This window comes from Chlorocebus sabaeus, chromosome 11 (assembly GCF_047675955.1).
Source record: "Chlorocebus sabaeus isolate Y175 chromosome 11, mChlSab1.0.hap1, whole genome shotgun sequence".
NCBI classification, from domain to species: Eukaryota; Metazoa; Chordata; class Mammalia; order Primates; family Cercopithecidae; genus Chlorocebus; species Chlorocebus sabaeus.
Window position 1 is genome coordinate 78,958,105 of NC_132914.1, and position 22,848 is coordinate 78,980,952.

Consider the following 22,848-nt stretch of genomic DNA (forward strand, 5'->3'; position numbering starts at 1 on the left):
CAATGTGGAGTTTGAGTTAAGACTAAACTTAACGGGTTGGACTATATCTTAGCATCTCCTGCAAATAAAGTCTTGTGCCTCACTTAATTAGCTTTATCTCCAACAGAGAGAGAGGGAAACACTCTCATTTTAATATCTAGGTGCTTAAATAAAACACTGAATGGCATAGTGGGAGTGTTCAGAAATGTTATCTATTACAATTAATTTTATCTTTCTTATTGAACATTTAAGAAGTAACTACATAAGGAATTGTCCACAAGAAAAAAATTGAGAGGAATAAAACAAAATATTTAAGAACTAAGACAGTATGGCATCATGAAAGTTAAAGGGATAAGATTAATTTATCTAGGTTTTGGAGAAGGGTGGTGTCAAATAAAACAAACCTACTACAATTATTAATTGGTTATTGGTGACAGCAAACATTCTGAACAGGAAGTTAGAGTAAAAATCAGACTGCAGTATAGAAGTTGAAAAAATTGAGACAGTGAGAGCAAGTCTGGAGAATAAACGTGGAGAATAAGTTTACAGAAGAAGAAAAAAATAAGTTGAAAACTAAGGGGAAACAGAGTCAAGGGACTTTTTTGTTGTTAATTGTACTTGTCATCATTTTAATTTTAAGAAATCTATTTGAATATCTTGCAAAATAGCCAGCTTAGAGGAAAAGTAATTGAAGATACTAGAGACAGAGGGAAAAAACAATCAAGAGAGGAGGTAAAAAGGAGTGTTGTCAAGGATTTAGAGATAAGTATTCATATACTAGAAGGGCAAGGCTTAAGATTGGAGAATGTAAGTAAATGAAGACAAGTATGGGTGTAGATAAGTGTGTGGGAGGAAAATAATGAGCACTGAAGGACAACATATCTACTAGCCTAGAAAGGGAATATTATGGAGAATTAAGAGCATGGGAATTTCAACATGAAATAATTAATAGCATTGCTTAACAAAAAGAATTCAAGGGACATGCAGAATATGAAAGCATCACTAGATTTGCAAAATATTGGTGGCATATACACATGTACTTTATTTTAGGAAAACAATTATGATAGAAGCCTGATTGTAAGCGTTAAAAAAGAAGCAATGAGCAATATAGACCGCAAGTGGATATCATTTTATTTGGCCAGAAGAAAAAATAACTAAAAGAGAGAAATATACATTAAGAAAATTGGATGGCTATAACAGGAGGTAAAAGATGGAACATCTTTCTCTCTGACAGGTAAGGGATAACACAATGTGCTGGTATTAGGTTTCACAGAACACAAAGGAGCTCAATTCAGTTATAATCTCAGCACAATAGGAAGGGATGTTGTTTGATGTAATCAAGGGACATATGTGACTGGCCATGGTGGAAGTGGAAAATTTAGGAAAATGCAGTTAAGAACTTTTTAAAAAGATAAATCAAAAGACCTTTAAAATTTGATAAAGATTGAAGAGAGTAAGGATTTTTAGTGCTCTCGATTTGTGCTACTGTTCATTATTACTCAGTAAAATTGTGCAGTTAAGGTTGGCTAAAGATAATGATGATAATATCTACAATGATAATATCAGCAACAATAGCTACATTTAACATTTATTGAGCATGTACTACCTGTGAGGCATTGAATTGATCATTTGACATGTTCCAACTCATTTGTTTCTCATAACGATCTTATGAGGCAGTTTTTATCATTATTTGAAGTAAGCACTTTGACCAAGGTTATTGAGCTAGTAAGTAGCAAGTCCAATTCTACCTAGGTAGTATTCATTCAGAATAAAAGTGCCGTCAGGGCAGAATCTGTTGCTCTCTATACGATTTACTCAAGGCCGGGCGCGGTGGCTCAAGCCTGTAATTCCAGCACTTTGGGAGGCCGAGACGGGCGGATCATGAGGTCAGGAGATCGAGACCATCCTGGCTAACACTGTGAAACCCCGTCTCTACTAAAAATACAAAAAAAAAAAAAAAAAAAAAAAAAAAAAAAAATAGCCGGGCGACGTGGCTGGCGCCTGTAGTCCCAGCTACTTGGGAGGCTGAGGCAGGAGAATGGCGTAAACCCAGGAGGCGGAGCTTGCAGTGAGCTGAGATCTGGCCACTGAACTCCAGCCTGGGAGGCAGAGCGAGACTCTGTCTCAAAAATAAAAATAAAAAAAAAAAGATTTACTCACATAGTTTGAATTTTAGAATGTCAAAAGATATATATGTCCTCCATAAGTAGCCTCTTTTAATTTCTTGTCAAGATGTACACCAGCACATCCCAAATTATATATATATAAAAACCTGGTATTTTAAAATGCTCAGGGTTTCTGAAGCACATACTCATACCTCTTTTCAATCCCTCCTAAGGGTAGATGTCATTTACTCTTTTCAATTAAGGAAACAGAGTTTGAGAAAAATCAAGTGACTTTCCAATGGTCCTCCAGCTAACAAAGGAAGGAGCCCCAATTCAAATTCAGATCTTCTGACTCCAGTCCAAAGCCTTAGTCATTCAGGACATTACCCATCCCTGACCATTCTTTCTCTTCAATAGTCTTTACATTTCAATTATCTTTTCTAGTTTTCTGGTCACATTTCTATTTCAAATCTCCATACTTCACCAGAAGGTTATCACAATAAGCTTTCTCTAACATGAAAATGAACCAGATCAAAATCACTCTTTTAGTGACATTTGTGGTAGGTCAGTTGCACTAATAGTCCCAGTGTTTCACTTATCCTGTAGCCATACCCTTTGTCATGTAATTATGTTCTGCTTTCCACTCTCTCTGTGTTTGGTCAAGTGATGTTGCGAAAAATGACTTATGCAGAAGTTTAATAAGCATCTGCTTATATCCATTTGGCTCTTACTCCTCTTCCATGATCATGAGAACCTGCCAGGGCTAGCCCATTGCAGGATTAGACACATGGCATAGAGGTGAATGGCCCCAGTTGACTCAGCCAAGGCCATCCTGGATCAGAATCAGACAACAGCCAACTAACATAAAGCTGACACAGCCAACCTTCAGCTAGCCAGTGACATAAAGTTAGTCCAGCCAAGATCAGCCAATTCAAGATCAGCTGAATTCCACAAACCCATATTTTTGTATGTTATTGAGGTTTTTGTGTTGTTATATAGCATTATTTAAGCAATAGATAACTGATAAATATCATGTAATCCATCCAAAATCAAGATTGTAGAATAATTTTTATTCATGATCTGATCATCAGTTCACCCAAAATTCTACAGATTATTCTACAGGGAAATTCCTGTCTTTATTTTGCACCACACATAATAACAGTCTACACTCCACAGCCACTATATAGAACTTTACTTTCATCCCATAACATTTCATCAAACAAATCTTTTTTCATTATTGATTGCCACTTAATTTTTTAAAACAAAACAAACAAGAATCCACAAAGAGTCTTCTTTGTGCAGAGTAGGGACCCTAAGCCTAGCCTGAGAAGTAGAGCATATGCTGAATTTTGGTTTCCCATATGTCCTTCAGCAAAGTTCTATCTGCACAACTTTACTACCCCACATGGAATATCTTAGAATCTTTACCAACCTTTTCTCAAAAATACCTCTTTAATATCACTTTCCACATGAAACTTGTTGTAGTGAATCACATATCAACTTCATAATTCAAATATTTTCAGTACTTCTATAATCTTCCAGTACTATATTTATTTGGGCCCATTTCTGTATTTTTTCCAAGCAACTCTATTCCCTAAACTGTCGAAGAGCCAAACTGTTTTCCCCTATCTGCTTTACAAACATTTGTAACTATTTAATAATGCACAGTGGACCCTCAATATATGCTAAAAAAGGTGATGAAAACAAATTTTAAACTTTTACATATGACATTCTGCAATAGGAAGCACATTCCCTTTACCTCTCCTCTAAACATTCTTAACAGATATATTAATAATTGACAATTATTCCCCTTGTTCTCAAAAATGTGTAGGATTTTGTCAGTATTCATAGTAAATTATTCTAATTATCCTAATGATTATTCACATACATGTATAGAAATAATCATCTTTTGGCATTCTGGATAAAACAAATGCAAGCAATTCTATATTTAATGCCTTATACATTAATTAGTTTTTATGTGTCTCATTTTCTTCAATCATCACAAGTTACCCTATAAGCTGTTAGTATTAAACACTTTCTGTAGCATGGAAATCTGAAGTTCTGTCTCAAACTGGTGATGTGTAGTTGGGTCACAGTACAAACCTGATCTTCCTATTTCAGGTTTATTGTTCTTTCTACATCAAAATGCACATATATTTAGTTCTGCATTTACTTTAAAAGCCTTTTTTATGAGCCTGGTACTTTGGCAGTTCAGGGGGTTTTGCACTATTGAGATCTGCTCGTTTTCTCAAGGAGCTTATAGTTTAGGTTGGGGAACAGGCACATAAACAGATAATTTAATTACAATATGATAAATGGTAAGAGTAAAGCACACAGAACAGATGTACTTAGGGTTCAGAAAAGAGTTCCTGAAAGAGATAAACTTTTGGCTAGGATGGGAAATTAACCAGACAAAGACAATGAGGAAGAACATTATAGGTAGAGAGATGAACATGCATGAAGGAAAAAGAATGGAGTTTGCTGGGACACATCAAACAGTGTCATACTATTCAAGCATATAATGTGACATATTTACAACACTAGAAATGTTAGGAGATGTAGCAAAGAATTTCAGGGTCAGGTGTCAAGAAAAACAGAAGAGTAGAGAGATTTGAGAATTATTTAAGAGGTACAAAATGTATGGCCCACTGAAGACTGAATTTAGAGGAGGAAGAAAGCACCAACTATAAGGACTCTTAAGATGTCTAGGTAAGGAGTTAGAGCACACTTAGGTTGTGAGTTGGAGGTAGATGATGACTGGGTTTTCAGCATGTTGAATCTGAGGTTCTGTGGAACATTAAAATGGATCTGTGCATTAATAAGTTAGATTGTTGAGGGCATAGCTTAGAAACGTCAGGCCTGGAGGTGTGGAATGATGTGAAATTATCAGCACTCTTTAAACAGATATACCCAAAGACACAATGAAAAACTAAACAACATGGCTATAAAATAATTTACATGGTTAAAATTGTTAAAAATTATTGTTGTATTCTTTTATAAAGAAAAAATGGGAGAGAAAGTGACTAAAGTAAAGCTCCAATCACCAAGACCTAATAGCACTGAATAGGCAATTTAAGACATCTATGTCATAAAGTTTATCTCTGCTTTCAATTCTACCCTGTGTTTGCTGAAATAATTTTCATTTTTCTGTTACTCTAGTGGTTTTCAATCCTACATGCCTTATTTCTGCCTCAAAACTCACATTTATGGTGGTCATTTTCAACTTCCATCTAAATGTCAAATGCAGTGCCACCATACAATGGCACATTATTTACAAAATATTCATAAACTTTCAACGATAGCAATTAATGAAGAATATTCCTCTGTTAGTTATAGAAAACTTACAGCCCTAAAGATACAGATTAGGTTATTAAACGCTTTCTTTTTAAAAAAATAAGAGGATTATCACTGTCTGAGGACCTGTGGATTTCTAGGAGTACTCAGATATTTATAATAGCAACATACAAATTGACATTGAAAAAGATATCCTTAAAGTATTTTTAATTTAGAATGAAACTATAGCCATCTAAATGTATAGGCTCATAATCCCTAATCTATAATTCTAAAATCCATACACTCTGAAATTGATATCTTATTTGTAAATATGTAATGAATTTGATGGGTGGGAAAATCAGACCTATACTTATCATGAGACTATTTACAGTCTTTATCTTTTCCATGCAATAGGGATATTCATAGAATTCTCTTCAAAAAAATTTCAGAAATATTCAGAAATATGGGTGCTGCCCATAGTCCTTCAGGAATAGTGTTCTATAATATGCTACACACACACACATAGAGAGAGAGAGAGAGAGAGAGAGAGAGAGAGAGAGAGAGAGAGAATGAGAGAAGAAACTGAGAACAAGAGACGAAGAGAGAGAGAGTGAGAATCAGAAAACTTGTGAGCTCCAAAACACAACTGGCCCCAAGGGAGTTAGATAAAAGGCTGGGCAGTATATTTAAAAATTAAAACTTAACATTTTAAAGGCAATCATAATTTAGATACTCAATACAACTGAAGAGCTAGAAATAAAACATTTTTTTCTTATACCTTTACAAAGAGATTTGCCTCCACAATCAGTTATACAAAGAGATTCACCTCCACAATCAGTTATGTATAAAAATATTTTTCAATTTTCCCCTTTTTTTCCTAAAGTATCTTGTTCTAGTGCTTTATTTTCACAACATTTTTAAGTAAAATAGTCACCTTTTTTTACAGAAGGGGAAAATTTAAAAATCCAAATTACTTTTAGATACATTTTGATAAGATTAGGATTTAAACTGAAAACTTCAAGCTTGAATAAAATATAGAAAGACAAATATAAGCGGGATACATGCAGAGTCTTACATGTAGGATCAGAATCAACTTCCAAGAAGAGTGGAGGGGAAATGGGAACATACTGTAGCATCTATGCAAGTCAATTAGAAACTTCAGTTGACTGCTGTCCCAGTACACATTGAAGGTATGTTGAACTTGTCTCCAAATATCATAAAATCCTAGTGTAAGCTAATGAAACACTGTATCCAGAAGGAGAAATGATTGCCCCATTTTCCACTTGTCACAGTAGATGAGGAAGAGTGTGACTGGTTCTTGGACCACTTTAACAAGAGAATTAACCAACTCAAATAATCCTCCAAGAGAGTAAGTATGACGGTGACAGTTCTAGAAATCACTTTCTGAAGAGCAATTGTAAAAACTAAAATATCTTCCTTAAAAATATATAATATTTGGTGTAGCTATCATAGCTGCCTTTTGAAATGAGTCAAAACATTTTGTGTGATGACACAAACCATGGTACCAAGAAGTGAGAGTTATTAAAAACATTATTTCATCTCAGCACAAGATAAACTGACTGAAAATGAAAAGGACTGGAATAGCAGTTATTCACAGAGGGTTATGGGATTACCTAATCAGGATGCAACAGGGGATTCTTAGCGATCCTTTCCATTTTGAGAGTCGTAAATATGTCTATGAGTTAACAGTACAGATAGCTTTAGAATTTTATCAATTTTGAATATATAGTTTTCAATATGTATAAAGATATCTTTGTTACAAGCCATAACTTTGTGAAGAGAATTCAACTCTTTAACATTTAGTATACTGTTTTTTAAGGAAAGGGCCAATCAACCTTGTATTTAAAAGAAAGTTTTAGTTTAAGGGGGTGACTGTCAAAAATCCCATTCATTTTTATGTTTCTTCTCATACCTAAAAGAGGCACAATTATATTATTATTATTATTTATTTATTTTTTTTGGAGATGGAGTCTTGTTCTGTCCCAGGCTGGAGTGCAGTGGTGTGATCTTGGCTCACTGTAACCTCTGCCTCCCCAGGTTCAAGCAATTCTCCTGTTTCAGCCTCCCGAGTAACTGGGACTACAGGCACACGCCACCATGCCTACCTAATTTTTTGTATTTTACTAGAGATGAGGTTTCACCATGTTGCTCAGGCTGGTCTTGAACTCCTGAGCTCAGGCAATCCACACGCCTCGGCCTCTCAAAGTGCTAGGAGTACAGGCTGAGCCACTGCGCCCAGCCTATGCGTTTCTTAAACAAGTAAATTGACTTTAATCATTAACTTTGTATATAAATAGGCTGGCAGTTCTTAAAATATCTTAGGATTTTTTTCCTGTAAAATACAAAGATTTACAGAAATGTATTTAAATATAGCTAATCTAACAATGTTAAGTTAGTGAGGCTTAACTTTTTCTCTTTCACCAATCTTCAAAATGTTTTAAAAATAAAAAGAAACCAGTTAAAGTGTTTTTTTTTGTTTTTTTGTTTTTTTGTTTTTCCCAAGGGAGAGGATAATATATTAGTAATTCCAAGAATTTTAAAGCAGATATTAGGCATTGAAAAAAAAAAAAAAAAGACGAAACAATAGTTGGACACGAGGCTTCCAAAGTACGGTCAAAGGCAGACCATACAACTGAAAATGAAAAACACATATTTCCAAATGTCAACATTATGTTTAAAAGGTAAGAAAGATAAAACTATCTCCACATTCTGGTCATTAAAAGCTGATCAACAAGTGGTTTTCTACCCTACTAAGACACACAAATACAACTTTTAAGAAAGACCAGGTAAGAACTCTTGCTTCTCACATAAACCCCCAACCACCATTAATAGTCCATGACTTTGTTTGAGGCAAGGTTTCAAGTGAACTAATCATCTATTCCTAAGTTGTTCTTAACAAAATGTGCATATCACATATGTTAAGTGGGAAAGTAACATTAAGAATGGGAGTAAAGTGAATTTTCTTTAAATCTTTCCGAATTTTCCATTACAATAGCAGAAACAAAGGCTACCAGGAAGCATACCTGTGGCAGGGCTGAATTGAGCTGTCTCTGGAGTGAGTCTCGGTCATAGATGACATCCTGAAGTCTCTGCTGGGCAAGTGAGAGGCTTTCCTGGGTCTCCCGAAGGGTGTCTAGAAGACGATCCCTTTCATCTAGCATATTCACCATCAGCTGCTCAAAATGGGAGTCTGAGTCCGAGCCACTGCTTTGGGATCCTCTTTGGCTCATTGGGGTGTCCTCATTAATCGTGGGCATCACTTCACACATCATTGCTTAAAGAAAGTAAGTGGGAAGGAGTCTTAGTAAACAAATGATTTCCAATAATGTCATTTGGACATCAATTCACTAAATATTTTTCAGCTTATTAGCCCATTTGTCTCTATTTCCCCTACCTGTTGCCCCAAATCCAACCAAGCAAAATGTTTTGACCTCAATGAAATATGAGTCATTTACTTCCTTCAGCCTAAGTGCTTTCTCTTTCCATGACATCACATTTGTCCCACCTCCCATATGCAACTTTGTTTCACTTGTTTCTCAAAGTTCATGTTCATGATTTATCCCACCTAATTCAATTTAAATAAACATGTTATTTCCATTATTATTTCATCACCTTTCTCATCTGCAAGTTTACAAATCTCTCTTAGAGTGAATACTTTTTATGTTACCCTTATTTGTTATTACTGTATATTGTTCATGGCAAGCACAGTGTCTGGCACTTAACTGGTAGGAAGTAAATAACTTTTGAATGACTTAGGTAATTCAACGAATTAATGTTTACTCTTTCTTGTAGAAAATCTACAAATCATTGAGTATTTATTTTATATAATAATCAGCTTTTACTTTTTTAGTCAACAGATTTTTTTTCAAATTGATTAGTTTTAAGCTTTTTGACATTACATTTTCCATTTTATTACTTTTGTATGCTCTCTCCCTGAATTCCTATGTGGTCTACCCAAAGCAGATAAGTGATACTGACTGAATTAGACAAAAACGTTATGAAATAAACTGAGGTATATAAATTTGTTTAGAGTATTATACTCATCATTACACTTAATATTCCTTTTTTCCTGTTAACTACATAGTCTGGTTTTCATCCAAACAATACAAACTAACACTCTTTCAAATATTCTGCAAAACAGATGTCATAAATTATATTAGCTAATGTAGTAACTTCACATCTCAGCTGCCAATCACAAATTCTCAGTCATGAAATAAATGAACTGCTTTCAGAATATTTTTAAATTTGATTTAAAATAGACAAAACACACTTAGGTGCATGGTTGAACAATTATGTGGCATCTTAAAAGTCAGAAATTATCTCATTTTCTCTTTCATCCTCTAGCTAATGTTTCAAAGAAAAGTCAAACTCATCTCAGTTTTGGTGGTTGTGCTATGGCCAGCAGCTATTAATTAGACGGCTTGGTTTTGCAAAAGGCTAATGTGAAGAAAGGCAGGTTTGGTTGTTGATCCTGAAGCATTTTTTGGTTTTATAATGCAAGGTCAATTAATTTTTCTGCCTACACATTCCTGTCCTTGGGGAAAATATTTCTGGTGATATTTTCAAATAGAATGTCAAGATTTAACAGCTCAATATTTAATTACTTTTTATGTGAGTCTTCATATAAATTGGGTTATTGAGGAGCAAAATTCAATTATCTGTGAATGATCTGGTCAGGGACTCCTGAAAACTAAGAGAAACTTTTAAAAAGTATGTAAGTAATAAAGTAGTTTGTGAATGATAACCTATATTAAAAAATTAAGGGGGTCAGTGAATATTAGGAACATTTTAAATGCTTTGAAGTTTTGCTCATTGCTCATAACACTGAGCTACCTGAAGGCAGGAATTTAGTTTGTTCAATTTTGTATGCACGCTAAAATATGTAACAGAGTACACACATAAAATGAATATAAGCACACACACCCCGATACCCACACTTGATACTACTGTTACACACTTAATGGATAAAACTGTTTCTTGCATTTGTCTCAATTTGATTTTTATTCAAAGACTATCACAAAGATGGAAAATGCAAACTCTTTTTAACTGCTTCAGACTTTCTTTATATTAATTGAAAAGGAAGTGGAAAACAACAAAGAGTGTTCCAACACATTTGATTATTTAAAACAATTAGTTAGCAGGTCATGCATGAAATCTACACACTGCTATGTCATTCTGAGAAATAATCACCAGGAGCCAATGTGTTTACTTTCGACATTTAAGGTTAAAACAAAGTACTGGGAGAGCAAATCATAGCAGTGGGACAATTTGTGCCCAAACACTCACAAGGTTTAAATTTTAGGGTTAACGAAACCCTAAAAGGTTTAAATTTTAGGGTTACCTGTAGATTTAAATTCTTAAATCTATATTTTAAATTCTTAAATCTATACTTTAAACTATGTCATTCTTGAATGAAAGTTATTAATTCCTTTCCACCCTGAATCACTTAGAACAACTTTAAATTCCAAGGCAAAGCATAACAGCACTGAATACCCCAGTATAATTTTCACCTGAATATAATATCCTAACAATCCCTCGTTGTTACCATGAGATACTAAACATTCACAAACTTTAGGGTCTTAAATCAACATTAAAGGTAGTCTTAGATTTAGTCAAAAGATGCTATGCTTAAAAGTGGCTTAGGGACTTAGAAAGTCTATTAAATCTACACTCAAAAGAACTTGATTTGATTCCACTCCTAAGGCACATGAACCAGGACAAGTTACTTTACATGTTAAAACTTTAGTTATCTCTTTCATGAAAGAGGGCCAATAAGCTATGCTTAGGAAAAAAAGAAAAGAAAAGATCTAATAGGTAATCTGACTGAGAACACACAGCAAAACATATAAAGGGCAATTACAAACGTAAGTATTTATTTCTATTATAAAGTGATCAACATTAATCTTTGTAGAAACAATATTTTACCTTTATGACTCATTCTGCTGCTCTGTCTAAAGGTTTAATTCTAGTAGATACTTTTGAACTCTTCAAATCCAATTTATAAAAATCAAATTATGCAAAATTTACTTAGGAAATAAGATGAATATATGTTGCTTATACCTTACAGTCAACTCAAAGGAGTATATCCAAAGTTCTCTTATCAAAATTAGAAAAAAAAATAGTCTACAAAAAAATAAGGCCACTTTCATGAACTAGCTTAGTTTATTTCATTAGAATTCAGATTCTAACATAAATTGCAAAATATTTGAATAATCCTTAAAATGCAGTATAACATTTCTTAAATGCACATTTTGTACATTTTAAGTACTAAAAGCAATTAAAGATACATATTCAATGTAAGAGTTAAACACCCTTTTAAAGAATGGATGACATCTGAAGCAACTTGCACAATCCAGAAGGCTATGGTCATTCACTATCTAGTGCATTTCACCCAGATATATCACTTTTAACTTTTATAATCAGTTTCAATACTAAAAACTGCATTCATCACATAATTTCTGAAAAGCCAGAAAGGGCATCCTAACAATTTGCCTTGATATTTGCCTTTTCATCATTCCCCCCTCCAAGTCAATTCGATATATAAATTATGTTATCTTCATCTAGATATTGAAGCTTTCCTCATTAAATTGCTGAAGGTTTTGAAACCTAGTCAGAGACATTGTTAATTTTGTTGATAAATAAAGAAAGTAATAATAAACCTGATTGGCTTAATTATCCCAGTGCTGAAATTTAGCTGGCAGAATTTTATATCAGGAAAATCAACTCCTTTATTCTTAGCACATAACCTTGACTGTCTTTTAAATTTCTCAGATTTCAAAATAAAAGTTTGAATGTCCACTGGAGTCCTCACTCAAGGGCTTTCAAAATCCAATGTGTTCCTTAGCAATGTATGCCATCCAAGCAGTACGTCTTCAGATATGAGAATGCTACAAAAAGCATTTTTTTCTTTTTGCTGTCAATAAATGACTTTATTTAATCATATCAGTAAGATTTCGGCCCTACGAGAGGTAAGAATGTAATTATTCTCTATAGTGAGTTTCTTCTGAAAATATTTAGTCTTAAGAACCATCCCAGCTCCACCTCAGTTAACCTACAAGGAGTAATTCAGTGAGAGAAATCCTAGCTATTGTCTGATTACATTACATGAATATTATCCCTCCTATTTAACTCTTTGAAAGCCTCTGTCCTCGGGAAATGTTATCACCTTTAATGGACACATTTTACACTTTCTTTACCCTAGTGCATTTACAGACAGCCAAAGAGCCAGCTCACCCCACACTACTGGACAGTTATCTCTCAGCCACACCCCCCACCACCTTGAAGAAGTTGACTTCATCATTTCCATACTAAAATTGTTCATCCTGCCCAACAGGACACAGCCAAGTAGGCAGGAGGTAGAGAGATAGGAGACGGAGAGGATGAGGTGAAAGCAAAAGACACCTAACAGTAATCAACAAGGAGGAATTTGCATCTCATCTTCCCTGGGGGCGGGGTGGGGCCAGGGAGGTGGTCAAAAAATACAGCGAAAGGAGACAGTAAAACTCAAAGACAGTTTCTGTACCTAATGTCTGTGATTTCGGGTCCTTGCTTCTTCAATTGATCAATGACAACCGCAGTCTCCGGCTTGAGGAGAAGGGAGGCTCACACCCAGCACTCCTGGACCATTTCCCTAGCAACGGGAGGAGAAAGGCAGCTCAGACACACGTGTGCCCCGGCGCCCTCCCGGAACGTGCCCCGGCCCGGTGGCGTGGCAGGAGCTCGGCATCTTCCCGTGGTTCCGTCAGCAGCCAAAAGGAGAAGCGTCCATCGGAAAAATGGCATATTACAAATTTTGCTTTGGGAAGCAGAGCTCGGTTCAGACCATTGTCAAAGGAGGAGAGGGGGAGGCGGCTCTTAAAGCAGCCGCGGCCCCTTTGCCAGAGCAGCCGCAGCTCCCCGCGTGCAGCTGGAGCCCTGGGGCGGAGACCGGGGACCGGGGACTAGGTTTGACTTTCAGAAACTTAACCAAGCGGCGCCGCTCCCCCTCCGCGCCCGGGCCACCCGGGGTGTGTGGGGCGTCCCTCCAAAAGAGATCTTGGAGAAAAGGCGTGAGAAGTATCTGGGAGAGAAGTTCCACCCAGTCGTCCCTCCTGGAGCCCCTCTGGAGTTTAAGGCTAACCCTGGGAGTTAGAAACCTGAAGGAAAACGAGTCCCTAGGGATGCAAAAAGCAGGACAGGTCTCCTCCTGGCCCCCAGCCTGTTTCCGCGTTCCCGCGTCTCATTTCACTTAAAGGAGGCGCTTTTTCTCCGGAAAGGCAAGCATCAACCCCCGCCGCCCCCCTCCCTCCCCACTGCTCCCCCCCTCCCCACCACCACCACACGCACACCCATTTTTCTCCTCCCAGCCTTTTTGCAAGCCTCTTTGCTTGCTTCAGTCGGCCGGGAGAACCAACCTGCTGGGAGCCGGTGAGGACGCTACAGCATCTTCTCTCCTCACTTGCCTCGTGCGGTGGTTGCTACTCCTCCTCCTCAGTCTCCTCCCCTCCTCCTCCTTGGCAGCCACCACCTCCTCTTCCTCTGGAACAAGGGCTTCCCCTGGAAGCTGCTGCAGTGGTTTCCACCGGCCCTTAAATAAATTCTGAAGTAATCACGTCTTTGCTCTCCTCCTCACGCACACGCGCCCGCGGATACACTCGTCTCCCCCAGAGCCGCTCCTGGGCTGCCGAGGCTCGCTCTGCTCCCAGTGCCCCCTGCGAAGGCGAGGGCCAGGGATGGGCAAAGTAGGAAGGGGGCACACTCTACCCCGCCTGGGCTGCTTTCACACAATGGGCTCTACAGCCTTCGCTCCTGTCAGTCTGAGCTGGTGGGGATGGGAACGGACTTGGGCACCTTTTGGCTCCCGGTCTTCTGTGCTTGTCATTTCTTTAAGCAGTTTTCTTCCCACTGGGCCAGGACATGGTAGTCATGGTTGTAGGGACCTGAGCCAATCTAGGGTGTGGCGGCATCTGTCATTTCTCATTACCTCTTCAGTTCTTCTTCATTCATGTTGTTTTGGTAATGAGAATTGTATGTTAAGTATTCTGTGCTCCAGTAAATTTTAGCTTTGAGCAGAGTCTGCTCTCTCCATCGCGCTCCAGTCCCCCTTGTATCTCCACCTCCCTTTAACTACCCTCTTTTCTTTCTGCTGCTGCTGTCCATTCATACAGACTGAGGAAGCAGGAGACAAAATCAGTACCTACTCTGAGCAGAAAGGGAACGTTTCTGTGAGGGAGAGTCACGAATCCTGGGTTTCGTGAAAAGGAAGAGGACGTGCATGAAGGAATTGGAGAAGGATTAAACACTGAATATAATTTGGGGGTTAGTGAAAATATTCTGAGTGTACTACAGCAAATCCAAAAGGCGTGTTTTACTTTTGTATAAAGCCAAGAGTCCAAAGTTAACAAAGAACTAGTATGTCAATAACTGTTCACTTAAAATTAACTACAATATCCAAGAAACAATCTTTGTTTCTGGGGGAAATATTTAATTCAGTTAGCGACTTTACAGTAGAAAGTGGGGTTAAGCTCATGTATTTACCCCACTTCTAGACTGTTATTTAAATTTTGCAACACAACATAATCTTATAAAAAGTATAAAAATAGTATGAAAATTCATTAGATGTCAACTGGAGCACTATTTCTCAGACATAACCTGCATACAGATCATCCATGGATCTTGTTAAGTCGTAGATACTGATTCACCAGGAATGGGGTGAAACCTGAAATTCTACCCTTTTAATGACTCCCAGATGGTACTACACTTTGAAGAGGAAGGGTCTAGACCACCCAATCAACCCATAATTTGATGTGGCTTAAATACCCCTAACTACAGGAAACTCTTCACCTCACACAATAGCATAGTCTATTTTCAGACAAACTTCATATTGTAATAGCTTCAACATACTAATCAGATATCAGTACTCATAAATTTCACTCTCTAGAATTCTACACAAAATGTAAAAATTCCTTATACATGAGAGATATTCTTATTTTTAAATATAGCGATTATATTTATTTGTACAAGAATTCCTCCCTTATTAAACCTTGGTTTGAATTTCCTTGGCAGTCAACATTTGTTAATTACTGACTCAGATGTTCTTACTGTTTCCAAGAAGAGTTTTGATTTCCTTGAGTCCCATTCGTATGTCAAATACAAGTTTTAATTGTAAGTATAATCCCCACATACAGTTGGCACAACACAGTTAAAGGCTAACCCTTGGTAGTTATCACAGAAAGAAAAACTTTGATAATGGGAGGCAGAAAAAATCACAAGTTAAAGGATATTGTGGGAAGAAGATACGGTCTTCATAGTAAATTTCAGCTGAGAAACTCTATCACTGTTAACTTCACTGCAAAGCGTGTAAATAATATATTAAAACTGAGAAAGACTGTTTAAAGTAGCAATTTTGCAGAAGGCATTAGGTGAGCCAATTCACCTGAGAAGAGTCACCACCTGCACCAGTTCCTCTAAGTTTAGTGGCCCTTAAATATATCATACAAGAGAGTCTCCAGAAGGGCTTGTTACAACACAGATTGCTGGGCCCTATCCTTCGAGTTTCTGATTCACTACATCTGATTCATTACATTTCTAATAAGCTCCCACGTGGTACTAATACTGCTAGGTCAGGGATCCTACTCAGAACCACTGTGTAGATACATCTGGAGAATTTTGGGAACAAAAGAAGCACAGAGCAAAAAAAAAAAAAAAAAAAAAAAAAAAAAGAGCTGGTAAATATTTTGTATTCAAAAAAAAAATCTCCTATACCAATATAAATCTGACTCTGTTGTTTTTGATGCCCAATTATTAAGATGAGATATGCTTGTCTCCTGAATAGTTAACCACATTTAAGTAGAAGTAGTGAAAGCCATTATTTGTCTTAGTGCCTAATATCAATCAAAGTAGCCCACACTAGCATATAATATTATAGTAGCCACATGTACTGATGCTTCTTGTTAACATTTTATTTTAAATATGAGTTTTTTTGTCTATATACTCCTGTGGTGGTTAATACTAAAGGTCAACTTGATTGGATCGAAGGATGCAAAGTATTGATGCTGGGTATGTCTGTGAGGGTGTTGCCAAAGGAGATTAACATTAGAGTCAGTGGACTGGGACATTAAGACCCACCCTTAATCTGGATGGGCAGATAGTGTAGCTAGAATATAAAGCAGGCAGAAAAATGTGAAAAGACTGGACTGGCCTAGCTTCCAGCCTACGTCTTCTCTTGTGCCAGATGCTTCCTGCCCTCGAACATCGAATGCTAAATTCTTCAGTTCTTGGACTGGCTCACCTTACTCCTCAGTTTGCAGTGTATTGTGGGACCTTGTGATCATGTGAATGAATAATTCATATATATATATACACATATATATCTCCTATTACTTCTGTGCCACTACAGAACCCTAATACAGATTTTGGTACCAAGAGGGGTTCTGGATGAACAAAATATTAAGAATGGAGTTATTTTATCAGTTTTGGAGCTTCTGGAGTTGGCAGCTTAATATGATTAGACCCAAAAATGCTAAGGACTCTACTTATAATAGTATGGAGAACACTGATAGTCTTGGCATGAATTGTTTAGAGAGTTATGCAAAATAAATGCATTTGACACTCCTGACTTACGCCTCATGAGAGGCAAGGAGTTTAGTGACTCTTTACATAATATCTCTGACCATATGTGAAGAACCAAGGAACGAAATGAAACTGGTTGGTTGCTTGTAAGTTCAGGGGGCAAAGTGATAAGAGAAAAGGATGAACTCAGGATTCTAACTCCCAGCTTCAGAAGCAGATTCTGAGACTCAAATCTGCTAAGATTGCATGAGTGAGAGTCTTTTCTCCTCTGCAGGAAAAAGCTGAAATTGTTGAAAAGCAGACACAACCTCTCATCATGCAAGTGGCTCACCTGCAAAGAAAGGTGCACGCACAGCCTTGCCAGGTGTCTACTGTTAAAGTGATGGCATTGATTGGAAAAGAATGGGACCGTTCAACTTGGAATGGGGACATGTGGAAGGACCCTGATAAAGCTGGGCACACTGAGTTTGTGAACTCTGATGAAACTTTTTTTTTTTGCCAGAAAAACAACTTCTCCATCCCCAGTAGTGACAACATCCACTCCCTGACCCATGATGCCATCAGCCTTTCCACCTTTATCTGAGGAGATAAACCCTGCACTGCCGGAGACAACAGTGATGGCCTCCCCTGAGGCAGCTTCCAGGCAAGATAATGTTGATTTTCCTCAGGAACCACCCGCAACACCCCTGTTTGCTTCTAGACTTATACCTGGACTAAAGCCCCAGGGAGCCCCTAGGGATGAGGTTGAGAGCATGACCCATAAGGAAGTGTGCTACACTCGAAAACAACTGCCTGAGTTTTCTAATTTATGTAAGCAGAAATCTGGAGAACAGGCATGGGAATGGATATTAAGGGTGTGGGATAATGGTGGAAAGAACACAGAGTTGGATCAGCCTGAATTTATTGATTTGGGCTCACTAAGTAGGGACTCTGCGTTTATTGTTGCAACTCGGGGAGTTAAAAAAGTTCTAATAGTTTATTTGCTTGGTTAGCTGAAATATGGATTAAAATATGGCCCACTGTGAGTGAGTTGGAAATGCCTGATCTCCCTTGGTTTAATGTAGAGGAAGGGATCTAAAGGCTTAGGGAGATTGGGATGGTGGAGTGGATTAGTCACTTTAGACCTAATCATCCCAGCTGGGAGGTCTAGAAAATATACCCTTGACCAATGCTTTGTGAAATAGATTTGTGAGGGCAACATCTGCATCTTTGAAGAGCTCTGTAATTGTTCTTCTCTATATGTCAGACCTAACAGTGGGAACTGCAGTCACTCAACTACAAAGTTTAAATACAGTGGGAATAATTGGATCCTAAAGAGGGGCCAAGTGGCGACATTCAACCATCAAAGGCAAGGTGGGCCTGGCTACCATAATGGACAGCAGAGGCAAAGGAGCAATCAGAAGAGTCTGACTTGTGTAAGGCTTTGATATTGGCTAACTAATCACGGTGTTTCTAGAAGTGAAATTGATAGGAAGCCTACTGCATTCCTACTTAGTTTATACAAGTATAAAACTTCTAGGTCGAAAGTACAAAAGACTAATTTGAATTATAAAAACAGAGAATCATGACCCTTCTATCAATTTCCAGACTTCACCCAGTTTACAGACCCAGAACCCCTTGAATGGAGGGGAGGCTGGGTCCCCTTGAGGAAGGACCCCACTGCACAACCGACAATTTATGATGTTAATCTTTCCTCTGGCCTTTTACCAGGGTAACTGTGCAATGGGGAAAGGGAAATGATTAGACATTTCAGGGACCACTGAAGACTAGCTTGAGCTGACATTGACTCCAGGGGACCCAAAATCTCACTGTGGTCCTCCAGTTAAAGTAGGGGCTTATGGAAGTCAGGTAATTACAGGAGTTTTAGCTCAGGTCCAACTTACAGTGGGTCCAGTGGGTCCAGGGGCTTATCCTGTGGTCATTTCCCCAGTGCCAGAATGCATAATTGGCATAGACATACTTAGCAGCTGGTATAACCCGCACATTGGCTCTGTGACTGGTAGGGTGAAAGCTATTATGTTGGGAAAGTCCAAATGAAAGGCATTAAAGCTGCCTCTACCAATAAAAATAGTACATCAAAAATAATATTGCATCCCTGCAGGAATTGTGGAGATTAGTGCCACCATCAAAGAGTTGAAAGACGCAGGGGTGGTGATTCCCTCCACGTCCCTGTTTAACTCTCCTATTTGGCCTGTGCAGAAGACAGATGGACCTTGGAGAATGACAGTAGATTATTGTAAACTTAACAAAGTGGTGACTCCAATTGCAGCTGCTGTACCAGATGTGGCTTCATTGTTTGAGCTAATTAACACATCTCCTGGTACCTGCTATGCAGCAGCCATTGACTTGACAAGTGCCTTTTTCTCCATTCCTGTCCATAGGGCCCACCAGAGGCCATTTGCCTTCAAATGGAAAGATTTGAAGATGAACAATATGGAGAGATGAACAATATGCCTTTACTGTCCTACCTCAGGGGTATATCAATTGTCCAGCTTTGTGTCATAATCTTATTATTGGAAGAGACCTTGATTGCTTTTCGCTACCACTAGGTATCACATTGGTCTATTACATTGATGACATTATGTTGACTGGATCCTGTGAGCAAGAAGTAGCATTGGACTTATTGGTGAGATATTTGCTTGCCAGAGTATGGGAAATAAATTTAACTAAAATTCAGGGACCTTCTACCTCGGTAAAATTTCTAGGGGTCCAGTGGTGTGAGACTTCTAAAGTAAAGGATAAGTTGCTGCATTTGGTCCCTCCTATACCAAGAAAGAGGCACAATGCCTAGAGGACCTATTTGGATTTTGGAGGAACACATTCCTCATTTGGGTGTGTTGCTGTGGCCCATTTATTGAGTGACCTGAAAGGCCACCAGTTTTGAGTGGGGTCCAGAACAAAAGAAGGGTCTCCAACAGGTTCAGGCTGCTGTGCAAGTTGCTCTGCCACTTGGGTCCTATGACCAAGCTGATCCAATAGTGCTTGAGGTGTCAGCAGTAGAAAGGGATGCTGTCTGAAGCCTTTAGCAGGCCCCCAGAGGTGAACCACAGTGGAGGACTCTAGGATTTTGGTGCGAGACCCTGCCATATTCTGCAGATAACTACTCTCCTTTTGAGAGACAGTTCTTGACCTGTTACTGGGCTTTGGTGGAAACTGAGTGTTTGACTATGGGTCATCAAGTCACCATGTAACCTGAACTGCCTATCATGAATGTGGTACTTTCTGACCCATCTAGGCATAAAGTGGGTCATGAACGGCAGCATCCCATCATCAAATGGAAGTGACATATACATGATCGGGCTCGAGCAGGTCCTGAAGGCACAAGTCAGTTACATGAGAAAGCGGCTCAAATGCCCATGGTGTCCACTCCTACCATCCTGCCTTCTCTCCCCCAGCCTGCACCAATGGCCTCATGGGGAGTTCCCTATGATAAGTTGACAGAGGAAGAGAAGACTAGGGCCTGGTTTGCAGATGGTTCTGCATGATATGCAGGTACCACCCGAAAGTGGACAGCTGCAGCACTAAAACCCCTTTCTAGGACATCCCTGAAGGACACTAGTGAAGGGAAATCTTCCCAGTGGGCAGAACTTTGAGAAGTGCACCTTGTTGTGCACTTTGCATGGAAGGAGAAATGACCAGATGTGCGATTGTATACTGATTATGGGCCAATGGTTTGGCTGGATGGTCAGGGACTTGGAAGAAGCATGATTGGAAATTGGTGACAAAGAAATGTGGGGAAAAGGTATGTGGATGGATCTGTCTGAATTGTCAAAAATTGTGAAGATATTTGTATGCCATGTGAGTGCTCACTAACAGGTGACCTCAGCAAAGGATTCTAATAATGAAGTGGATAGGATGACCCATTCTGTGGACACCAGACTCTTTCCCCAGTTACGCCTGTCATTGCCCAATGGGCCAATGAACAAAGTGTCCATGGTGGCAGGGATAGAGGTTATACATGGGCTCAGCAACATGGACTTCCACTCACCAAGGCTGCTGACTACAGCCAATGCTGAGTGCCCAATGTGCCAGCAGCAGAAACAAACACTGAGCCCTCACTATGGCACAATTCCTCAGCGTGATCAGCCAGCTACCTGGTGGCATGTTGGTTAGTTATATTGGACCTCTTCCATTGCAGAAAGGTCAGAGGTTTGTCCTTACAGTGATAGACACTTACTCTGGATATGGGTTTACCTATCCTGTACTCAATGCTTCTGCCAAGAATACCATCCGTGGACTCATGGAATGCCTTATCCACTGTCATGGTATACCATAAAGCATTGCCTCTGACCAAGGCACTCACTTTACTGCTAAAGAAGTGCAGTAGTGGGCTCATGCTCATGGAATTCACTGGTCTTACCATGTTCCCCATCATCCTAAAGCAACTGGATTGATAGAACAGTGGAAGTACCTTTTGAAATCACAATTACAACACCAACTAGGTGTCCATACTTTTAAGGCCTGGGGCAAAGTTCTCCAGAAGGTGGTGTATGCTCCGAATCAGAGTCCAATATATGGTACTGTTTTTCCCATAGCCAGGATTTAAGGATCCAGGAATCAAGGGGTGGAAGTGGAAGGGGCATCACTTACCATTACCCCTAGTGATCCACTAGCAAAATTTTTGCTTCCTGTTCTTGTGACATTCTGTTCTGCTGGCCTAGTGGTCTTAGTTCCAGAGGGAGAAACTCTGCCACCAGGAGACACAACAACGATTCTATTAAACTGGAAGTTAAGATTGCCACCTGCACACTTTGGGCTCCTCCTACCTTTAAGGTAACAGGCTATGAAGGGAGTTACAGTGTTGACTGGGGTGATTGACCTGGACTATCAAGATGAAATCAGTCTACTATTCCACAATAGAGATAAGGAAAAGTATGCATGGAATACAGGAGATCCATTAGGGTATGTTTTAGTATTACCATGCCCTTTGATTAAGGTCAATGGGAAACTACAACAGCCCAATCCAGGCAGGACTACAAATGTCCTAGACCCTTCAGGAATGAAGGTTTGGGTCATTCCACCAGGAAAAGAAAACCATGACCTGCTGATGTGCTTGCTGAAGGCAAGGTGAATACAGAATGAATAGTAGAGGAAGGTAGTCATCAATACCAGCTACGACCATGTGACCAGCTGCAAGAAAGGGGGACTGTAACTGTCATGAGTATTTCTTCCTTATTTTGTTAAAAACATGTTTGTGCATGTTTTCTTGTACTAATAATATATCTTCATTTTATTTCCTTTTTCCTTTATCATGTGAAGTAAGATTTATTGACTTTATATCAACATTTAAATATTGTTAACTTTATGTAATAGTATTTTGGGTGGGGGATTGGTGTATTTCTGGTTGTATGAAGGATATTTGCATTATGTTTGGCATAATTATGACCTTATTATTGTCTTTACTTGAAGATTATGTATGATCTCAGGAGATCTGTATGTGTTCAGATTGACAAGGGATGAACTTGTGATGGTTAATAGAGAGTGGCAACCTGATTGGATTGGAGGATGCAATGTATTGATCCTGGGTGTGTCTGTGAGGTATGAGTTGTTGCTAAAGGTGATTAACATTTGAGTCAGTGGGCTGGGAAAGGCAGAACCTCCCCTTAATCTGGGTGGGCACATCTAATCAGCTGCCAGCATGGCTAGAACATAAAGCAGGCAGAAAACTGTGAAAAAACTAGACTGGCCTAGTTTCCCAGCCTACAACTTCTCCCATGTTGGATGCTTCCTGGCCCCTAACATCAGACTCCAAGTTCTTCAACTTTGGGAATCGGACTGGCTTCCTTGCTCTTCAGCTTGCAGACAGCCTGTTGTGGGACCTCGTAATCATGTGAGTTAATACTTAATAAGCTCCCCTTTACATGTATATATGTATATGTGTATATGTATATACACACATATATATGTATATATATGCACA

General features: G+C 38.7%; 1 protein-coding gene across 14 annotated transcripts in view; it reads right to left on the reverse strand.

The window, feature by feature from the left end:
- The window catches only part of PPFIA2 (PTPRF interacting protein alpha 2), a 508,377-nt gene extending 494,367 nt beyond the window's left edge, over positions 1–14,010 (reverse strand). For 10 of the 14 annotated variants that reach the window (XM_008004144.3, XM_073020972.1, XM_008004136.3 and 7 more), the window contains exons 1-2: positions 12,901–13,489; positions 8,402–8,652 (exon numbers count right to left, since the gene is read on the reverse strand). In XM_008004144.3, coding sequence (XP_008002335.1) covers positions 8,402–8,650 — 249 coding nt within the window. In that variant the 5' untranslated portion in view covers positions 8,651–8,652; positions 12,901–13,489. Of the gene's footprint in view, positions 1–8,401; positions 8,653–12,900; positions 13,490–13,771 lie in introns of those variants that run through there. The other 4 variants (XM_008004143.3, XM_008004140.3, XM_008004138.3 and 1 more) reach the window with 2 other exon arrangements.
- Between the last annotated feature and the right edge of the window lie 8,838 nt (positions 14,011–22,848).